The sequence below is a fragment of the Ochotona princeps genome, chromosome 1 (genome assembly GCF_030435755.1).
Source record: "Ochotona princeps isolate mOchPri1 chromosome 1, mOchPri1.hap1, whole genome shotgun sequence".
Taxonomy (NCBI): Eukaryota; Metazoa; Chordata; class Mammalia; order Lagomorpha; family Ochotonidae; genus Ochotona; species Ochotona princeps.
Window position 1 is genome coordinate 126,917,398 of NC_080832.1, and position 19,387 is coordinate 126,936,784.

A 19,387-nucleotide genomic window follows, 5' to 3' on the forward strand; every position below is an offset into this window, starting at 1 on the left:
TTCCGTCTCCCTTTGTGGCTATGTTCATATCTGCCTTTCCTTTCTCTTCAACTTTTTTTTTTTAAAAGATTTTATTATTATTGGAAAGCCGGATATACGGAGAGGAGGAGAGACAGAGAGGAAGATCTTCCATCCGATGTTTCACTCCCCAAGTGAGCCGCAACGGGCCGGTACGCGCCAATCTGATGCCGGGAACCAGGAACCTCTTCCGGGTCTCCCACACGGGTGCAGGGTCCCAAAGCATTGGACCATCCTCGACTGCTTTCCCAGGCCACAAGCAGGGAGCTGGATGGGAAGTGGAGCTGCCGGGATTAGAACCGGCACCCATATGGGATCCCGGGGCGTTCAAGGCGAGGACTTTAGCCGCTAGGCCACGCTGCCGGGCCCAACTTTTTTTTTTTTTTAAGATGATAGAGAATGGGTTCTTTTTTTTTTTTTTAAGATTTATTATTTTTATTGGAAAGGCGGATATACATAGAGGAGGAGAGACAGAGAGGAAGATCTTCCGTCCGATGATTCACTCCCCAAGTGAGCCACGAACCGGCGCCCATATGGGATCCCAGTGTGTTCAAGGCGAGGACTTTAGCCATTAGGCCACGCCACCGGGCCCGAGTGAGTTCTTTCATTCACTGATTCTCTCCCTAATGGGCACAACAGCTTCACCAGGCTGAAGCCAGGTGCCTAGAACTATGCCCAGATCCCTCACATGGGTGCATGGGCTTACTACCTGGGCCATCCTCTGCTGCCATTCCTGAGCACACCAGAAGCGAGCTGGTTGGGAAGTGGAGCAGCTGGGACTCCAACCAGTGACATGGGCATTTCCACAATGCCAGCCCCCTCTTTTCCCTTAATAAAGACATCAGTTATTGGATGTAGGATCCACCCTAACCAAACAGGATTTCATCTTACCTCTACAAAGTCCCTATTTCCAAACAAGGCTACCTTCAGAGTTAGGTTTTCAGGGGACACAGTTCAACCTTCCACAGTTCCCACCGGTGGCACAGCTTGGCATGATCCTGTCATCTTGTTTATGAAAGGTCTTAGATGAAGACTTGCAGGAAGCAATATGGGAAAGGGAAGGTTCCATTAAAGACGACAGGTAGGTCCCTGAGAAATCAGTCTGCAAGCTGGGTACAGGAGAGGCTGTAAGAGGGGAGGTTGTAAATTCGGGGCAAGGTGTGTCTCAGTTACCCAAAGGCAAGGCTGGCACAGAACCCAACTGCAGACCCCTCCTGTTCAGAAGGAGCCCAGAACCTGCAGGCACGAACCTCGAACAGTGTCCATCCCATAGCAGAACGTTCAGAACACATGTAGAATAGAGGAACGGACAAAGCTGACTTGCAGCTAGCAATGGAGAGGAGGAAACACACAACAGGCCCTCTGGAGGTAGATTACTGTAGGACCTGACAGGCGCGTGTCATTCTAGAACCCAGGGCCCGTAACTTGGCACCTGCTGGAGACATGGGACATCCCCTCAAGCTCACACCTCCAGTGACCCACTGTCCTCTCTACACCTCATGTCCACGTCCGCGTGTGCCCCTGCTGTGTGCCCTGCACCGCACCCTGCACACAGCAGGCCCTCACAAATGCACAGCTCTGCACAATGAAGTAAAGTGGCAAAATCATCCAGATGGACGTTCTGGACTGCCGCACCCTAAAAATGCCCCGCACACCATCAGCGCCCTCCCACCGCAAATCTCCAGAAGCACTTGTTGAACCAAACCGAATGCCTCCGATTGGCCCAGCTCCGCGCCGGCAGCGAGGTTGGCTTTTGGCAGGAGCACAGATTCCATCACCATTCATTCTTATGTAAGAGAGAACGAGCCTCGCCACCCTCTCGGGGTCCCAGCCCCTCCAGCCCGGGCTGACAGGCCAGCCCACTTAGGTCTGGGTTCACCACAAAGCTCCCGAAACACCGCAGCCCGCTCTGCTGCGCCGGCGTTCCCTCTGAGGGAGGCCTGGCCGCCGGTGCCCCGGCCCTTCCCGGCGCCCTAGGGCTCTGGCGCGCGGTGGCAGCGGCCCCGGGAGGGGGAGACCGAGCCCAGGGTGTCCGCAGGGTCCCCGCAGGCGCCCGCACGACGGACACCGCGCATCCTGCCCCTCACCCGGCTGCGCCTCGCCCGCCCCTCGGCGGTCCCCACCCGCCCCGGCCTGGCACCGCGGGACGCGAAGATGGCGGCGCCGCCCGGCTGCCGGCGGCCGCGAGCGGTCGAGGCGCAGTGAGCAGGGCTGGGCCGGCGAGGCCAGAGCGGCGTCTGAGAGGCCCGCGGCGCGGCCTCCTCCCCGCCCGCCGCCGCCGCCGCGCCCCGCCCCGCGCGCCCGCCCCTCCCCGGGCCGCAGCCGAGCCCCGCGTCGCGCTCCCCCGGGATGGCCCGCGCGCCTCGGCGCTGCCCAGCGGAGCTCTCGGCGGAGCGGCGGTGGCCGCGCTCGGGGCGCGCGCGGTGGCGGCGGCGGCGCGGCGCGTGAGGGCCGCCGGGGCCGAGCGGGCGCCGCCAACATGTCGGATACCAAGGTAAAAGTTGCCGTCCGCGTCCGGCCGATGAACCGACGAGGTGAGGAGCTTTCTGCTCGTTGTGATTTTTTTTTTTTTTTTTGCTCGGGTTGGGGGGTCCGGGGCAACTTTGGAAACTGCTCGCGGGCCGGCGGGGCCGGGGAGCCCGGGGAAGCCGGGGCGGAGGCGGCGCCCCGCTCAGCCCGCCTTGGCCGCGGCGGAGCCGGGGAGCTCTGGGCGGCCGTCTCTCGGCCCCGCCGCCTCCAGGACGGAGCCCCCGCGCGGCGCGGCGGGCTGGGCGCGGATGCTCGACTTTGCAGCGTCGGTTTCCCCTGTGTGCTTTCAGAACTGGAGCTGAACACCAAGTGCGTGGTGGAGATGGAAGGGAACCAGACGGTCCTGCACCCTCCTCCTGCTAACACCAAACAGGGAGAAAGGTACAGCGCGCCCGGAGCGGGCGGGCGGGAGGAGGACCCGGGCTCGTTGGCTTCTGCAAATTGGAGCCGGGAAAACGGGAGTGCGCTTTCCTATTGTTAGAAGAAAGGCTTCAAGTTTGTCGCACGCTCCCAGTCGGACGCTGTTGCAAGTCCAAGTTCCTCTTCTACCTCTGCCCACTCCACCCGCTTTTCCAGTCCCCTCCCATCTGGAGCGGTGTCAGGCCGGGCCCCCAGGCCGGAGCCAGCGCTGGTCAGCTGTGCCTCCCGGCGAGCTTCCAGATACCCCCAGAGTGCAGGTGCCAGATAGAACCTGGAGACAATTAATGCAGCGGCCACATTGTACAGACAGGAAAATTGAGGCCGGAAGCTGGCAGTGACCAGTCCCAGCCCCAGTGTAGCCGGGACGCAGTACACCATTGCATAGGTTTGCTGCCGTTAGCGGAGTTGTTTAGGAACCTTGTGTGTACAGTGGGTGGAGAAATAAAGCAAAACGTTGTTGGGCGATGCAAGTCCAGGCTGGATCATTTACAGATCTAGATTGATTTTTTTTTTTTTTTTTTTTTTGGTGGTGGTGCTGGGTAAAGATAATGCCGGAATGTAACGCGCAGATTTTCGTTCTCAAGGCAACAAAAGTAGTGACCTGAACTGTATAGACCCTGGGGATGTTTAAAAGGGAGTTGCACTTATTAGATGGCAACGTATTTGCATTTGAAAAGTGGTAACTGTTGGTTCTTTATAAATTCTTTTCTGTGGCGGGCAGCAGTATGGGAAAATGCCCTAAAATGATTTGAATCTTTAGCATTTTTCTGGTAAGTCTGTGAGAAGGAACCGTTGGAATTAATTCAGTGTAGTAAGGCTGTGGCATGTTAAAATATATATGGGAAAAGAATCCCAGGAGACTTAGCAAAGTTAATTCTTTAGCCAAATGAGTTTGTGTTTCTGAAAGTCACCTGTTGATGGAGGAGTACAATTAGTGAATTTTGCTCTTCAGAGACTGATGTAGTTTGTTACCTTATTCTAAAGACTGCAAGTAGCAATTTTGCTAAATTTGGAGCAAGAAGATAAGAGGGGTAATATTGGGCATTGTTTCTTTATGTACTAGGTCTAGCAAGTTTTAATTCAGTTTGCAAACGTTCTGTTACTTTGAACAGATTCTTACAGTGATATTAAATTGCTAAAATTATGTTGCATTCAATACCTTTTAGTAATGAGATATCCTTGGCATTAGATAGATTTAAAGCAATATGTAGTATATTTTATGTTGGTAGTAAACTCATTCATTGGGAAAAGTATAGTATTTGCAGATCAGATTTGATGTTTCCAAAGTTTTCCACCCCCTCCCAAGATTGGATATTGTTATTTTGTTTCAGAAAAAAGTTGTGTTGGGCCAGATCCTTCAAATCAGACTGGAAAACAGGTAGAATCTTTGAAGTCCTGTGTAGCTGCACTGTTTACCCTGCTGGTGTGGCACCTGCTCCTTGTCACTCGTGACCATACCCAGTGCCAGTGTTAACAACTGAATGAAATGAAGTGTGGTCATTTGTACAAACAGGTTTAATTTTGTGAAATGTGGGTCAAATTTATAGCTGTGGATAGTTGTTTGCAAATGCTAAATAATCAGAAGGAGACCATTTATTTATAGGCTTGCCATGTGAGTTACTAGTTAGGATATGTAAAGTGAAGATGAGTGGAGTGGTTTGGGGATTCATTCATCCCTTGCTATTTGGGCAGAGTCCCTTATCTAGAGTTTGAAGAATAGCATTGAAATATGTGTGTTTGCTGCTCCTGTGCTTTTGACAGATCTGATTGTTTGGGCCATTCTTGGGGTACTCATTCAGCATTATTTGTGGTGGGTCATCCAGTTACTGGGGATGCCCTCACAGGACTGCTACTTGTAGATTAAAGTTACCTTGTGAGGTTGGAGACCCCTTGTCCATCGCAGTTACACAACTTGGTTTCCTATTTCTCCATTAGTGTGTTTTTTTCCCCCTTTAAAGCAACAGTGAAGTTAAAAATAGAAACAGTTCCTCCCTTGGGCTTTGGGTTGATTAATTGCAAAAGCGCCTCATGCTGTATTTACAGTTCCTTTCTATCCTTGTTTTTAGGTAGAGCTCAGGGTACAGTAAGGGTGAACCAAGAGCATACTGAATATTTGATACCCAGAAATCCAAAGTTTGGAAGAGGTATTTAAATAAATATTGGCACGCCAGTGTCAGAGTGGGAATTAAGACTTTTCTGGAATTGTGGGAAGTCACTGGTATGTGAAACGTGAGTCAACATTCTAGTAACTGTGTGGAAGTTTTCGGTCTTCCCAGGAAATAAGTGAGAGTGCACTGACCTCCAGGGAGAGAAACAGGCAGGTTTAACTTTATCACTTTCGCCCTTCGTGGAGCCTGTGACCAGGCCGAGGATCTGAAACTAGAGATGTTGCTTTGGTGCTGAAGTTCTAGGATTGATTGTAATACATTGCATAGGTCCAGGGTAATAGCCCACTGATCACTGCTCTGACACGTTAACAAGTACAAGGAGTTGTTTCTTAAAATCCAGGTATATTGTTATCCAGGAGGCTTTTTGAAATTCACAGGGTGCCCTATTTGGCACAGGGGTTCCAAAGATGATTGTGCTCACTGTGTGCCAGACTCCCTCACCTTTGGCAGGTGCAGGAAGAGAGACGAGAGAAAACTGTCAAAAGACAGTGTGACAAGTTATGCAGGTGTATGCTTTGGCCATGACCTGCACTGTTAGGATCAGGAAGTTCCATTTTCTCCCTATCCTTGGGCTTGAGGCTGTGAGCTCCTCTGGTAACAGGCCTTTGTCTTACTTCCCTGCCTACCCCAGGCCTCTGCTCAGTGGCTGGCTCAGAGCAGGTGTGTGCTCATCAAGTGTCTGCCATGTGGTGGGAGCACTGAGAGAGGCGGTGGAGCAAGCTGGGTCCTGACATTCTGCAAAAGTGAGGGAGCCAGGTGGTGCTCCTGTGCTGAGAACATAGATTCGGTTTCACCGGGTCAGCAGAGCATTTTTGCTCAAGCAAAGCAGAAGCATAGCTACCGTGAATGACTTCTGGGGTGACTGAGTGTGAGGATGGAACAGGATGTGGGTGCTGGACAGAGTCAGCTGGGAGACTAGGGGAGGAATGAGAGTCTGACTTGCCCCACTGGGTGAGTTAGGTATAATGGGAAGTCTTCTCTCCACCGCTTTCACCTTTATTCTTCCCCTCCTTGTAGCACCTCCAAAGAGGGTGATCATAGCCATCTGTTTTGCCTGCATTTTTTTTTCTTGCTGCATGTACATATTCATAAATAAGTGTGTCTCATTTGTATGTATTTTACTTTTTGAAATTTTATTTGTTTATATATATATATATTTTGAAAGGCGGAGTGGCAGACAGATCTTTTATCCATTGGTTCACTCCCCACAGGCCTGCACCAGCTGGGGCTAGACCAGGCAGAAACCAGAAGCCCAGACCTCTTGCTGGGTCTCTTCCACATGAATGTCAGGGACTCACCTGTGTGAGCTGTCACTGCTACTTCTGATGTGCTGCATTAGCTGGAGAAGGGACTTGAACTCATGATCTGGGATGCAGTTATCTCAAGTGGTGCTTTATACACTATACCAAATACCCAGCCTTGTATATATATTTTAATACACGCTTTTAGTGTCTTTTAATACCACTTGGTGAAGCGTGATTCATTCCCTTTTACATCCAATGAAGATGGTAGTGGTTGTTTTGAAATAGAGATGGCCAGTTTATGTCTTTGGTCCTTGTAAGCTTTAGAAAGAGAAGCTTTGTCACGGAAAAAATACAATGGAACTTGCTCTCTGCAGATTTTGTTCTTGATTGTTTTATGTCAAGTCAGTTGTCAGGCAGACAACTACAGTAAAGTGCGTGTGTAATCTAACCTAGGTGAGTCTAAAAAAATATTGGGCAAAATAATGATGCCGAGTAAAAGAGTATCCAAGGTTTTAGTTTCCTGGCCCGTTGTCCATACTGCAAGAGGACTCTGTGTGTCTTGCCAAGTGCATGAAGAAGGGCCTGATTAGTGGATGGAAGCTGTTTCTTTGTCAACTGGATGTGTCTTTTCTGGTTTATGTCTTTGCATTGCAGGTTTTTATTTTCAGTTTAACTTCTTCAGGCTTTCCAAGATTCCAGGGGATGATGCCTTCTGTTCAAGTGTGTCTGTAGAAAGGAATACAAATCTAAAAAGACCCATCTCCTAAGACACACTAATAGACTTCAGTATAAAATCACTTGTGGGACTTTGAATTCTGTTTTCTGTGTTGCTATTCTTCTCTCTGACTTTATTGCAGTGTTGACAATAAGAAAGCAAGGAATGTGTAGGTTTTGCTAACATAGGAGTGTGCATTCTGTGCACATAATTTTACTGGAATTTTTAAGAGCATTATGATGCATGTTTTCATTATCTGTAAACATTTTCAGTTTATTTTCAAATAACGGTACATTGAAAACTTCCTTTTTTAATTTAAAGATTTACTTGTTTGAAAGACAGAGTAACAAAGAAAGCAGGAAAGAGAGAGCTCCTTCATCTAGGGTTCATATCCTAAATTGCCGCGATAGTCAAGGCTGAGCCATGTGGAAGACAGAACCTTCGTCTCCATCCTGGGTCTCTGACATGGATGGCAGTCCCCCAAATGCTTGGGACATTCCCTGCTGCCTTCTTTAGGGAGGTGGAGTGGCGGGGACATGACCTGGCACCCACATGGGATGCCGGCGTCACAGGAGACAGCTTAAGCATTGCACCAAAATGCCAGCCTCTGAAACCTCTTACTTTCATGAACAAAACGTCAGTTATAATACAGTGAAATTTAGAGTGATGATTTAAAAATTGCTTTGATTATAGTCCACACTTAGAGTTCATTTTTACTTGATGAATCTCTATATGTGTTTGTGTATTATAAAGACTCAAAAAATACTCTTTCCTATACAGCTATTGTTACTTTCTATCCTCTTCTGTTGCAGTTCATTTAAAATATGTTAGTTGTGATTTACCGCATTGATTTCACAACCCACTAAGGAGCCACAAGCTTGTAATTTGAAAAATACAGGTTTAGTAAGAGCTTCGGCTCTGTTTATCTAGTTTTTTAAACCAGTATAAATAATTTAAAGTGTGAAGTAGTTCTATAATTTATGAAGGCTATGCTAAAAAAAACCCTCCTAACTTCTGATAGGCGACCACTTTTAGTTGGTTTTAGTTCATTCTTTTGGAATTTCGCCGTATATTCTCTGCAAAGTCACTGGCAGGTTTTTTTGTTTTGTTTTGTTTTTAATTTGTTCCCCCTTCCCTCCTTCTGCAGTATTTCCACCCTATTGCTGTTTTTTTCTTATTCTTCCAGTTTCCTACTACAGCTTCATAGTGATTTTGTGTGAATTGGCATTAAGGGTTCTCATTGCTTGTTTGACGGAATGGAACCCTGTTTCCAGTAGGTCCTATTTCCATGTGCTCTTCCATTATTTTAACGCCTGTTAATTTCCCCTGGAGTTAGCGATTGTTTCCCTTTAATTTGTTGCTTTTCCTACTCAGCGTTAGTTCAGCATTCAGGCTCCTTATCTCTTGCCTGCATCTCTCTCCCAGCCCTCCTTTCCCAATTTCATCGTTGGGAAGACCAACTTGCTGCTTACCAAAGAGCAGCTGTCGCTCTGTGACGTGCTTTCTTTCCCAGGCTTCCCTATACCCTTCTTCTAGGGGTTTCTTGCACCTGTCTGCTATGTGGAAATCAGCTGCTTTTTTATTTCCGTTTATTTATTTATTTTTTCTTAGTTCACTGCCTCAGTTTCCTCAGATACATTCTTTCTGAGAACCCCTGCTTGGGAGGGTTTTTTCTTTTTTTTCTAAAGTGAAAGCCCTCTTGATTTTACCCACTTTCTCATTGGTAATTTGGAAGGGTTTCCATTCTGTTTTGAAGACGGGGCGCCAAAGTCTTCTCTCCAAGTGCCTCAGTTGAGAGGTAGATTTCATATCCTTTGGATTTAGTCTACTTTCATCCTTTCTGGAATTTTGTAGAGTATTTTTTTCTTTCCCATTTTTATAAGATTACAGTAGTGGGGTTTAGATCTGAAATCTCTATCCATTCTGGAGAAAAATTCTTGATTTAATTCATTAGAAAATTTTCCCCCTTTAATTTCTCTGTTCCTTTCTGGAATATTTACTTGAAAGTGGCGTTGCTTGAATTGGCCCCTTGCTGGTTTTATGTATTCCTTCTGCTTTTCATCCTTCGTCTTCTTGCTTAGTCTCCTGGGAGGTTCCCCCACCATATCTTCTTCCACCCGTGTGTTTAATTTTCCTTTCTGGTGTTACACTTTTACTTTTCCAGCAGCTTGTTTTGGTCTCCATTTTTAATTTTAAATAACATTCTTTTGTTTTTTGGTTATAATCTTTTGACTCTGAGATGATAGTCTTCCCGATATAGTTCCCTTGTAAAGTGTATATTTTATTTTATTTTATCTTATTTTATTTATTTATTTATTTATTTATTTTTACTGTTGCAACAGTAAAATAAAACTAATGGTGTCCTTTTTCATAACAGCATGTATAAATGGTAGCATTGCACATGGTGGCTGCTATGGATAGCTCTCATTTACCCATATTCATGAAGATAATTAGTGGTGGCAAATACAGAATACTAGTGAAGTTTTAAAATCATTTTTGTGTCACCATTGCACACATTTTCGTTAAAGTGTTTTGGCTTCTTCACTTACGAAAGGTATATGCCAACTAGGCTGGGGGAAAATGCCACAAGGAATTTTCAAAATGATGCCAATCTGGCTAGTTGGTTATGCAGCCACTTGGTATCTTTGGGCAACATGAAGTAAGAGATAAGTAGAAAACTTGGGTAGTTTCCAATTTGTGTATAATTATGCATGGCATGTATTCAAATCTTAAGGAAAATTTACAGGACCACATTTCCTTCCAGTAATAAGCATCCTGAAGACATACTAGATTCCTGCAGCCAGTTATCTTTTTCCAAATTGTCCCAGAGCCAGAACAAATTTTAATGTGTTTGGAACTTAACAGGAATTTTCAAAACCTTACCTGCAAGGGAAAAGTAGCACACATAGCAACAAGAGCTTCAGAAGCACTTGGAAAGGTGCCTTTGTACCTTGGTCACATAAAAATGAATTTATGGGCCCAGCGCAATGACCTAGCAGCTAAAGTCCTTGCCTTGGACATGCTGGGATCCCAGTTGGGTGCTGGTTCTAATTCCAGTGGCCCTGTTTCTCATCCAGCTCCCTGCTTGTGACCTGGGAAAGCAGTCGAGGACACACCAATATCTTGGAACCCTGCACCCACGTGGAAGACCTGGAGGAGGCTCCAGGCTCCTGGCTTCGGATTGACTCAGCTCCAGCCATTGTGGCCACTTCGGGAGTGAACCATGGGATGAAAGAACTTCCTCTCTTTCCTCCTACTTGTGTATCTGCCTTTCCAGTAAAAATATTAAATTTTTTTTAAAAATGAATTTACTAATAACAGAGTTGTCCATCATGGAAGAAAAGCAAAATTTGTATAAAGACGCACTAAATCAGGAGTTTATTTTGTAGAATTTCATCCCCCCCCCCCCATTCTGAGAGGCAGAGAGCTTCCATCTTCTGGTTCCTTCTTCAAGTGCCTACACAGCCTGGTGCTGGGCTGAGGAGCCTGAATCTGAGTTTGGATCCCCCATGTGGGCATCAAGGATCCAGGTACCTGGGACATGAACAACTGCCTCCCACAGTGCATTCAGCAAGAAGCTGGCATCTGCAGCCAGAGTCAGGGATTGAACCTCTGTACTTGGACACGGAATCAGGCCTCTTGACCGGTGTGTTAGCCACTAGGCCAGGCGCTCACTTCTCCCAGGAGCCATCTTTTTAAAAATCCTACTACAAAATGCTTCTGGAGTTTTACGTTTGTAAATATGAGAGGAATTCCTCCTGGATATTAGTTTATTTGGTATTTTCCCAGCCTAGGGAGAAGCTAAATAAATACAAATAAATGTTAGATTTTCACATCTTTCTCTAAGATTTCATTTGCTGAAATGTGTAACTCTTAGATTTGATTGTAGGGCTGAGATAAAAAGGAATAAAAGGGAGAAGGGCCTCCCTAGAAACAGAGCTGGAAGGATCTGGGAGTTTATTGACTAGAATCCCTTGGTGATTTCATGCTGATGGAGATTACGCTGCTGGAGGTGATGATTATATGGTGAATTATTGGTAATTGTTGACCTATTCTACCAAATTATTCTTACAGTGGATTTTCATCAATACACAGTTATATCTTTTAAAACACTTCTTTCTTAAACACTCTACGATGTTTCTGCATAGGCAGCTGTATAAGAGCATGGCGGAAACGAAAAAGGGGAAGGGATGGGGAATTGTCCTGCCAAACCTCGAAAGCACTTCCTCTTGTTTTCTCTCTGCCTTCATTTGCCTTTGTCCTTGTCCTGTTAATACAATCGATACATAGGAAATGTTGTGTGTTGCTTTCCTCCCATCTATAGTTTGTGACACTACATAGCTTCCATAATTATAATGTGAATAATGGAATGTAATTGGTTGAGTTTCATCGTTTTGTATTTTTAGACCTTATGCTTGTTTCTGATAGAGGTGATAAGTAACAGCACTTCGGGGGAGTCCTTTGCTCACTAACTGTAAGTCATTTCTTCTCAAGCTTGCTCACACAAAAACTTTTGACATCATGTAACATGCTGAAGTATTCGCTTATATTATAGTAAATCTAAAGGTTGATTGTTTTCAACCGTAGGAGAGAAGGCAGGAGGTGAGTTTTACATGTGTGGTGGCCGTGGGCTAGCATCCTCTGTTAAAGCTCTACCCTAAATGTTTCTGATTTGGAACAGCCAGGGTGTGGCTTGAAAATTTGCATTTCTGATGTGTTGCCAAGTGTTGCTGGTGCTGGTAGCTCTGGGCCAAGCTTTAAGAACCCCCTGTCTAGACCAGCACTGTCACATTGGTTGTCCTGTGATGATGGAAATGTCTTTCACGCCACTGTCCCATACAGCAGCCAAGTGTGCTTACTGGGCATTGAAATGTGGCTAGTACATCCAAGGAATGGAGCTTTACATTTTACCAAATGTTGATTCATTTGCACCTACAGCGGTATGGCAGGTGGGAAACTGCTGAGCACTGCAGGTCTAGACCATGGCTTGCAACCGTGGTAATACCTGGGTATCCTCTGGGTGCTTCAAGAATAGATGCCCAATGCTGGTTTGTGTCCTGGCGGCCCCATTTCCCATCCAGCTCCCTGCTTGTGGCCTGGGAAAGCAGTCGAGTACGGCTCAAAGCCTTGGGAAAGCAGCAGAGAATGATCCAAAGCCTTGGGACCCTGTACCTGCATGGCAGACATGGAAGAAGCTCTTGGCTCCTGGTTTTGGATGGCTCAGGTCCAGCTGTTGCGACCACTTGGAGAGTGATCTTTCTGTCTCTCCTTTTCTCTGTATATTTGTCTTTCCAATAAAAAAATCTTTAAAAAAATATTAGATGCCCAGACCTCATCCCCCAGAAACTTTGGCTTGGTTGGACTGTAGCATACCTTTATTTTATTTTTATTTGAGAGGCAGAGTTACAGAGAGGAGAGGCAGAAAGAGAAAAGGACAGAGATCTTCCATCAGCTGTTTTACTCCCCAAGTGGCCTCAAAGGCTGGAGCTGAGCTGATCCAAAGCCAGGATCCAGGAGCTTCTCCCAGGTCTCTCACACAGGTACAGGGTCTCAAGGACCTGGATTGTCCATCACTGCTTTCCCAGGCCATTATCAGGGAGCCGAGTTGGAAGTGGAGCAACTGGACTCAGTGGGGTAGCTGGACATGAACCAGCGCTCATATGATGCCATTGAGGATTAGTTTGCTATGCCACTGTGCTGCCCCAGGACCTTCCTAAAAACTTTCCAGGTATGTTTAATGTTGTTGCCTAGCAAGCAACTTCAGAATTCAGTGATCTGATGCCAATGTTTTTTATTATGTACACAGACTCTGTGCATCAGAAATTCATTTGCAGTGAAGTAAATATTTCTGTGTTCCATGGTGCCTGGAGTGCTGGTTCAATGTCCAGAACGGGTGAACTCACTAGGTTGGCAGTTGATCCTCTTGTGTGGCTGAGATATAAAACTACTGATCTAGTTTAATAAGCTAGGTTTTAGAGCCTAGTTTCACAAAGTAAGGAGATTTTTGATAGGCATATTTAATAAAATATGCTTCTTTATGTATATATATCTGCATTTGAAATTTGGCAGAAGTGGATGAGTCCCTCAATTCTTAGGTGCAGACACTTCTCCTGCTGCTGACCTTCTGAAAACTGCATGTTCTTTTTCTGCCTCCTGGTCTCTGCAAGGCAGATCCCAGCTAAATTCTAGGGATCTTGCCCATGGAGATGACTCAATCTGTAGGTGTAGTGAGCTAAGTGGAAGTCTGGGTCCCCAATTTCTGCCACTGAGTGGATGTGTGTTTGAGCTAGTCTTTGAGCCTTCTGCATGTCAGTTTCACCTGTAAAACTTAGGGCTGGTTAGATGAGCTTTAAGGCATCTTTCAAGTGCCGATGTTCGTGTTTATCCCAGCTGTGCTTATGTGCAGAATTGAGTCAAAAGCAGTAAGCAGGGAGGCCAGCATTGTGGCACCTTGGCTACTCTGCTTTCAATTCAGCTCCCTGCTGATGCATCTGGTAGAGCAGTGCAAGCTGGCTCCTCCCACCCATGTGGAAAGCCTGGACGGAGTTCCTGGCTTCAGCCTGGCATTGAAGCCATTTGGGTACCGAACCAGCAGATGGTTATGTCTCCCCCTGCCCCCGCCACCCTCCCCAACCACCCCTTCTCTTCCTCTCTGTTTCCTTTACTTTTCAAATAAGCCTTAACAGCAACAACAACAACCACAGTTAGTAGGTAACATTTATGGGGGCTGAAGCAGGTTTGCATCTTAATTTAGTTCTTTCCAGATTATTAGAGCTGCGGATGATAGGGTCACCATTGTTCTTGAGTTACTGATCTTGTCACAACGGCTGAAAGTGTCAAGTGAAGTAAGACAGCCACCAGCCCCTCATCCCTCCAGCTGTTATCTGGGAGCTGGCCCAGGAGCCTGGGATCCTTCCAGACCACAACTTTGACCTATAGGATGGCACAAAGATCCCTTGATTGGGTCCTTTTCATTAGTTTCATGTTTTGTTTTCCCAGACAGTAAACTGTTCTTGCAGGCTCATAGCTGTTTTATGCAAGAAGTTGGTATGTGTGGGAGTGGAAAAATGACATTTCCAGAACTATTGGCATAGGGCTTGCCTGGGCAGCTTGTTTGTTTCTGAGGGTCTTGTGACCACTCCTACCCCTACTCCAACCTCCAGTTAATTCCCAGGGTTGACTGTCCTCCCCTGTGGGATGAGCTCTGGTTAGTGTGTGTGTGTGTGTGTGTGTGTGTGTGTGTGTGTGTGTTCGCTGTGGTTGGATTCCACGCAGCCTGCTGGAATCTGGTCTGTTGGGGTGACCAGCTTTACTGCGGTTGGGAGGGGCATCAGGAAGGCATCTGTTTGCATGGATTTCCCTTGGGGGAAGAAGTCTTGAACCTTGTTTGTTGAAGAAGGGGAACAGGAAGGAAGCCTCAGAGGAAAGGGAAGCTTCACCCTCTGCTGTTGTGTCCAGGAGACACTCCCTAGACTGTGTACGCCCCAGGACGTACTGCAGACATCAGAGCGTAGCAGGCTGGCAGCCTCAGGAAAAGGCCAGGAGGGCAGTGCGAGCTGCCTAAGGTTTAGATGGGTCATCGCAGACAGGTTAATGAACAGCTGGACAAATTTTCAAAGAAACTTGGGTTCTGTGCTACGGTTTAAAGACATACTCAGATTTGATGCTCTGTGTCCGCCTGTCTTTTATTGCAGCTTTACAGAGACTGGGAAGATTTGTAGCTGTACTTGCAGTTGTAATTGAAACTTTTAAAATTGTAAGGCTTTCAACAGAAAAGGGTTTTTGGAATGTGTTTTGCTTTCGCTTTTTATACTCTATTCTTAACTACTTTTGTTGATGCCGTTAGTTTAAGTCTATTACACTTTGTAACAATTTGTGTACTACAAATTGTAACAGGGATTGCTATGTTATTACATCAAGAAAGATCCTTAAAATTATTTGTTTCAAAGGTGGTGTTTTGAGTTAGGAGGGAAGGAGTGTTAGTGATAAGGGAGTGTTTATCAAGATCATGGTGTTAAATTTGAGTAGCCTTATCCAGTTTTAAACATCTGTTTTTTTGGATCTAGAGTTACAGGACACCTAAGTAACATTAGCATGGTAGTGCCACTTTAAGTGTTTTTTAAGTCTTGATAGTTTACTGGCTTTGATTAGAATAGTGTTCCCATTTCTAGCATGTTGGCGAAGTCTGTATTTTTTATAATGAACTATGTAGTGGAAATACTTTTTCAAAATTGTTGACCTGCTATAATTCTAACGGACTTTTTAAAAGTTCTCTAGACAAGCTATTGTTTAGTTCTTCCCAAAGATTAACTCCTAGTTATGCTTTATCATTGGTTCCCTGACTTAAAGATGTTAAAAAACAAACAAAAAACAAACAGGCAAAACACTACAAAGAAAGACTTAGGTAAACAGAGTTCCAGTGTGATTCCATCCAGCTGGAGTCCTCTCATTTGCTGATTCACTCTGAGAATGCTTGCTGGGCTGAGGCAAAGCTGAGGGTGGGGAATTCAGGCCTGGTCTCCCGTGTGGTGGCTGGAACCTAGTCACTTGTGCCATCACCCCTGCCTCCAAGGGTCTGCTGTAGCAGGAAGCTGGAATGGGGCCGGTGCTGGGTGTTTGTACCCTGGCACGGAGGTGTAGGATGTGGACATCTCCTTTGTTCATATGATTTATTCTTATTAGAAAGACAGATTTACAGAGAGAAGGCAAGACAAAGATCTTCCATCATTGGTTCACTTCGAAAGAGTCCACAAAGTTGGGCCTGGCGGCGTGGCCTAGCAGTTAAAGTCCTCGCCTTGAATGCCCCGGGATCCCATATGGGCGCTGGTTCTAATCCCAGCAGCTTCACTTCCCATCCATCTTCCTGCTTGTGGCCTGGAAAAGCAGTCGAGGATGGCCCAAGGCATTGGGACCCTGCACCTGCGTGAGAGACCTGGAAAAGGTTCCAGGTTCCTAGCTTCAGACCGGCACAGCACCAGCCGTTGCGCTCACTTGGGGAGTGAATCATCAGACGGAAGATCTTCCTCTCTGTCTCTCCTCCCTCTGTATATCTGAGTAATAAAATAAATAAATCTTTAAAAAAAAGAAAGAAAGAGTCCACAATGGCTGGAGCCCAGCTAATCCGAAGCCAGGAACCAGTAGCCTGCTATGAATTGTTCATGTGGTTTCAGGGTCACAAGGTATCGAGCCATTCTTTGCTGCTTTCCCAGGCCACGAGCAGGGTGCTGGATGGGAAAGTGGAGCAGCTAGGATGTGAACCAGTGCCCATATGGGATGTCAGTGCCATATGGATCACCTTAACCAACTTGGACTGCTAGGCCACATGCCTGCCTCGCTAACTTAACTTTCCTCTCCCTCCTTCCCTCCCCCCTCCTCCATTCCCTTTCTCTCTTCCTTCTCTCTCCCTCCCTTTTCTCTTTCTCTCACTTCCTTCTTCCTCTCTCTTCTTTCTTTCCTTTTTTCTTCCTTTTTTGGGGGGTGGATTTATTCTGTTTATTTAAAGGCAGAATAACAGAGATGGATGGTGGGAGGAGGAGGTAGAGATCTTCCACCCACTACATCGCTCCCAAATGGCTGCAATGGCTGGAGCTGAGCTAATGTAAAGCCAGGAGCCAGGTGCTTCCCACATAGTTACAGGGGCCCAAGCGCTTGAGCCATACTCCACTGCTTGCCCAGGTGCGTTAGCAAGGAGCTGGGAAAGTGGAGCATCGGATATTTGAACCAGTGCCCATATGGGATGCCAGTGTTACAGGTGACAGCCTTACCTGTTTTGCCACAACACTGACCCTCTCAAACTGTTTTCAACATGCTTATCTGAAGCACACTGAAAGAGAAGCGTTTCTGTACCTTGATATCTTATTTAATAAGGACAACTTAATACCAGAATAGAAGGATGCATGCTCTGAGAGTGTAAACACTAAAAAAAAAACACTATGATTTTTCTCCCATCCTAGAAATTGGTGGAGACCTCACGCTGGCTGCCCCTGGGCTGTCAAGGCATCACATGGCTGGTGTCTGAGGTGACTCCAGCTGCTGGAGTTTGGGTGTCTTGGGGTTCTTAGGCACTTCCTGCCAAAACACACTAGAACTTGTTGGAAAGGTCAGTGTTCCTGGAACATTGACCAGAGAATCCCCTTTAACTGAATGGCAGGCTGTGTCTTTGTTTTTCTAGGTTGATAGACTAAAATAACCTTACCAGTCTCATCCTAGGTTTTGTCTCTGAACCATAGCTTTTGCTGTGGGTGGATGGAAATCTCTTATTTGCCTTTTACATCGTTTTTGCAGATATTAGTTGTGTGTAAATTGCTGGCTTAATTTTTTTCCCTAAGATTTATTTAGTTTCATTGGAAAGGCAGTTTTACAGTATGAAGGAGAGATAGAAAGATCTTTCTTCTGCTGGTTCACTCCCCAAGTGACTGCAATGGCCAGGTCTGAGCCGATGTGAAGCCAGGAGCCAGGAGCTTCTTCCAGGTCTCCCATGAGGGTGCTGGGTCCTGAGGCTTTGGCCCGTTCTCGACTGCTTTCCCACGCCACAAGCAGGGAACTGGATGGGAAGTGGAGCAGCCGGGAGATGAGCTGATGCCCATATGGGATCCCGGGCATGCAGGGCGAGGACTTTAGCCACAAGGCTATAGTGCCGGGCCCCAAAATCCCTAGTTTTATAAAACAATATCAAGTGTTCTGGCAGAATGGTAGAAGGGCTAAGAGTGTGCACTTTTGCTGAAAGATAGTTTGTTTCAGACCTCACCACCTCATAGCTATGAAATGTTTGTTGGCTTCTTAACCCCTTGTGTCCTGCTTTCCTTATCTGTAAAAGGGAATAACAAGAGAGCAGAGTAGGGGGTGGCACCATGACATAGTGTGTGAAGCTACCACCTGTGGTGCCAGCATTCCATTTGGGTCTTAGTTTGTGTCCTAGCCACACTTCTCTCACACAGTTCCCTGTTAATGGCTTGATAAAGCAGCAGGGGATGGCCCATGTGTTTGGGCCCCTACTACCCATGTAGTAGACTTGATTGAGGCTCCTGGTGTCGGCCTGACCCAGCTCTGGCTGTTGTAGTCATTTGGGTAGAGAACCAGTAGGTGGAAGATCTCTTTTTGTGTACACTCTGCCTTTCAAATGAATAAATAAATCTTAAAAAAAAGTGCTGACCGTACAGGGTCTGTGATAGCTGGATCTGGGCCAAGCCAGGAGTCAGGAGACTGGCGGGGGCCCAAGTACTTGGGCCACTTACTGTTGCCTTTTCAGGCATGTTAGCAGGAAGCTGATAAGAAGCTGAGCAACTAGGACTTGCAGTGGCACTCCTTATATGCGATGCTATTGCAAGTAAGCAGTGGCTTAACTTTCTGTGCGAAAGTTGTGCCAGAGCAAACAATTCTCAACATGCTGTATAGCCATCAGAATGGAAGTCACCTGCGAGTGGTGGTGCTGTAGGAATAGCTTTGAGTCTGTTTGTATTTGTTTTTACATAAGCTGTTTGCAGACTTTTTAAGGCTTTTACAGACTTCATTTAGTAAGCATGTTATTAGTAAGCATGGTAGACCTCACCGATCACCGGACTTTAGTCATTGATAGTCCCATGTCTGAACTGTCTTGATTTGGAAATTCTAGTAGGAATACAAGGACTTGGTGGCTAGCCACCAGGGAGCAGGAGAAAGCCTGCAGTCAAGGTGGGGACAGGGAAGGCAGGCCAAGGGAAGTTGCTGCCAGTACTGGTTGGGATTGACAGGCAAGGAATTTCATGACTCTGGAGAAGGAATAAACAGGCATCTTGGCCCCTAGAGCTTGCAGTCTTCCAGGACAACTTCAAATAGTTCTCTCTGCCTCCGGCAAGCTCAGTTTGACATTCATGAGTGACTGAGTGGAAGAGGGTTCCTGTTCTTTAACACTTTGAAGATGAGAAAATGATAGGCAGTATACTGTATTTTTATTATCCCCCCTATCGTTGCCCCCACTTTTCAAATTTGAGAGCTGGAGAAAGAGAGATCCTTCATCTGCTGTTGACCTCCTTCGCAGATGCACATGACACCTGGGGTTGAGCCAGGGCTGAATCCAGCAGCTCAGTGCAGGTCTCCCACTGTGGATGGTGGGGGTGGGGAGGGGACCCAGCTACTTAAGCCATCACTTCGTCTCCCAGCCTGCAAACTCGCAGGATGCTAGGATCAGAGCAGAGCTTTGGTTTGAACCTGAGCATGCAAGTAAGGATGTGGGCACCCCAAGCAGCATCTTAACCAAATGCTAAACACACGTCGTTACAGTATTTTTAAACCCAATCAATGTCTTAAGTGACTTT

At 46.4% G+C, this 19,387-nt stretch overlaps 1 protein-coding gene across 3 annotated transcripts in view; it reads left to right on the plus strand.

The window, feature by feature from the left end:
* Positions 1 to 2,305: 2,305 nt before the first annotated feature.
* Positions 2,306 to 19,387, plus strand: part of KIF13A (kinesin family member 13A) — a 207,417-nt gene continuing 190,335 nt past the window's right edge. For 2 of the 3 annotated variants that reach the window (XM_058667693.1, XM_058667698.1), the window contains exons 1-2: positions 2,306 to 2,552; positions 2,838 to 2,928. In XM_058667693.1, the coding sequence (XP_058523676.1) occupies positions 2,498 to 2,552; positions 2,838 to 2,928 (146 nt within the window). In that variant the 5' untranslated portion in view covers positions 2,306 to 2,497. The remainder of the gene's footprint in view (positions 2,553 to 2,837; positions 2,929 to 19,387) is intronic. The other variant, XM_058667703.1, reaches the window with a different exon arrangement.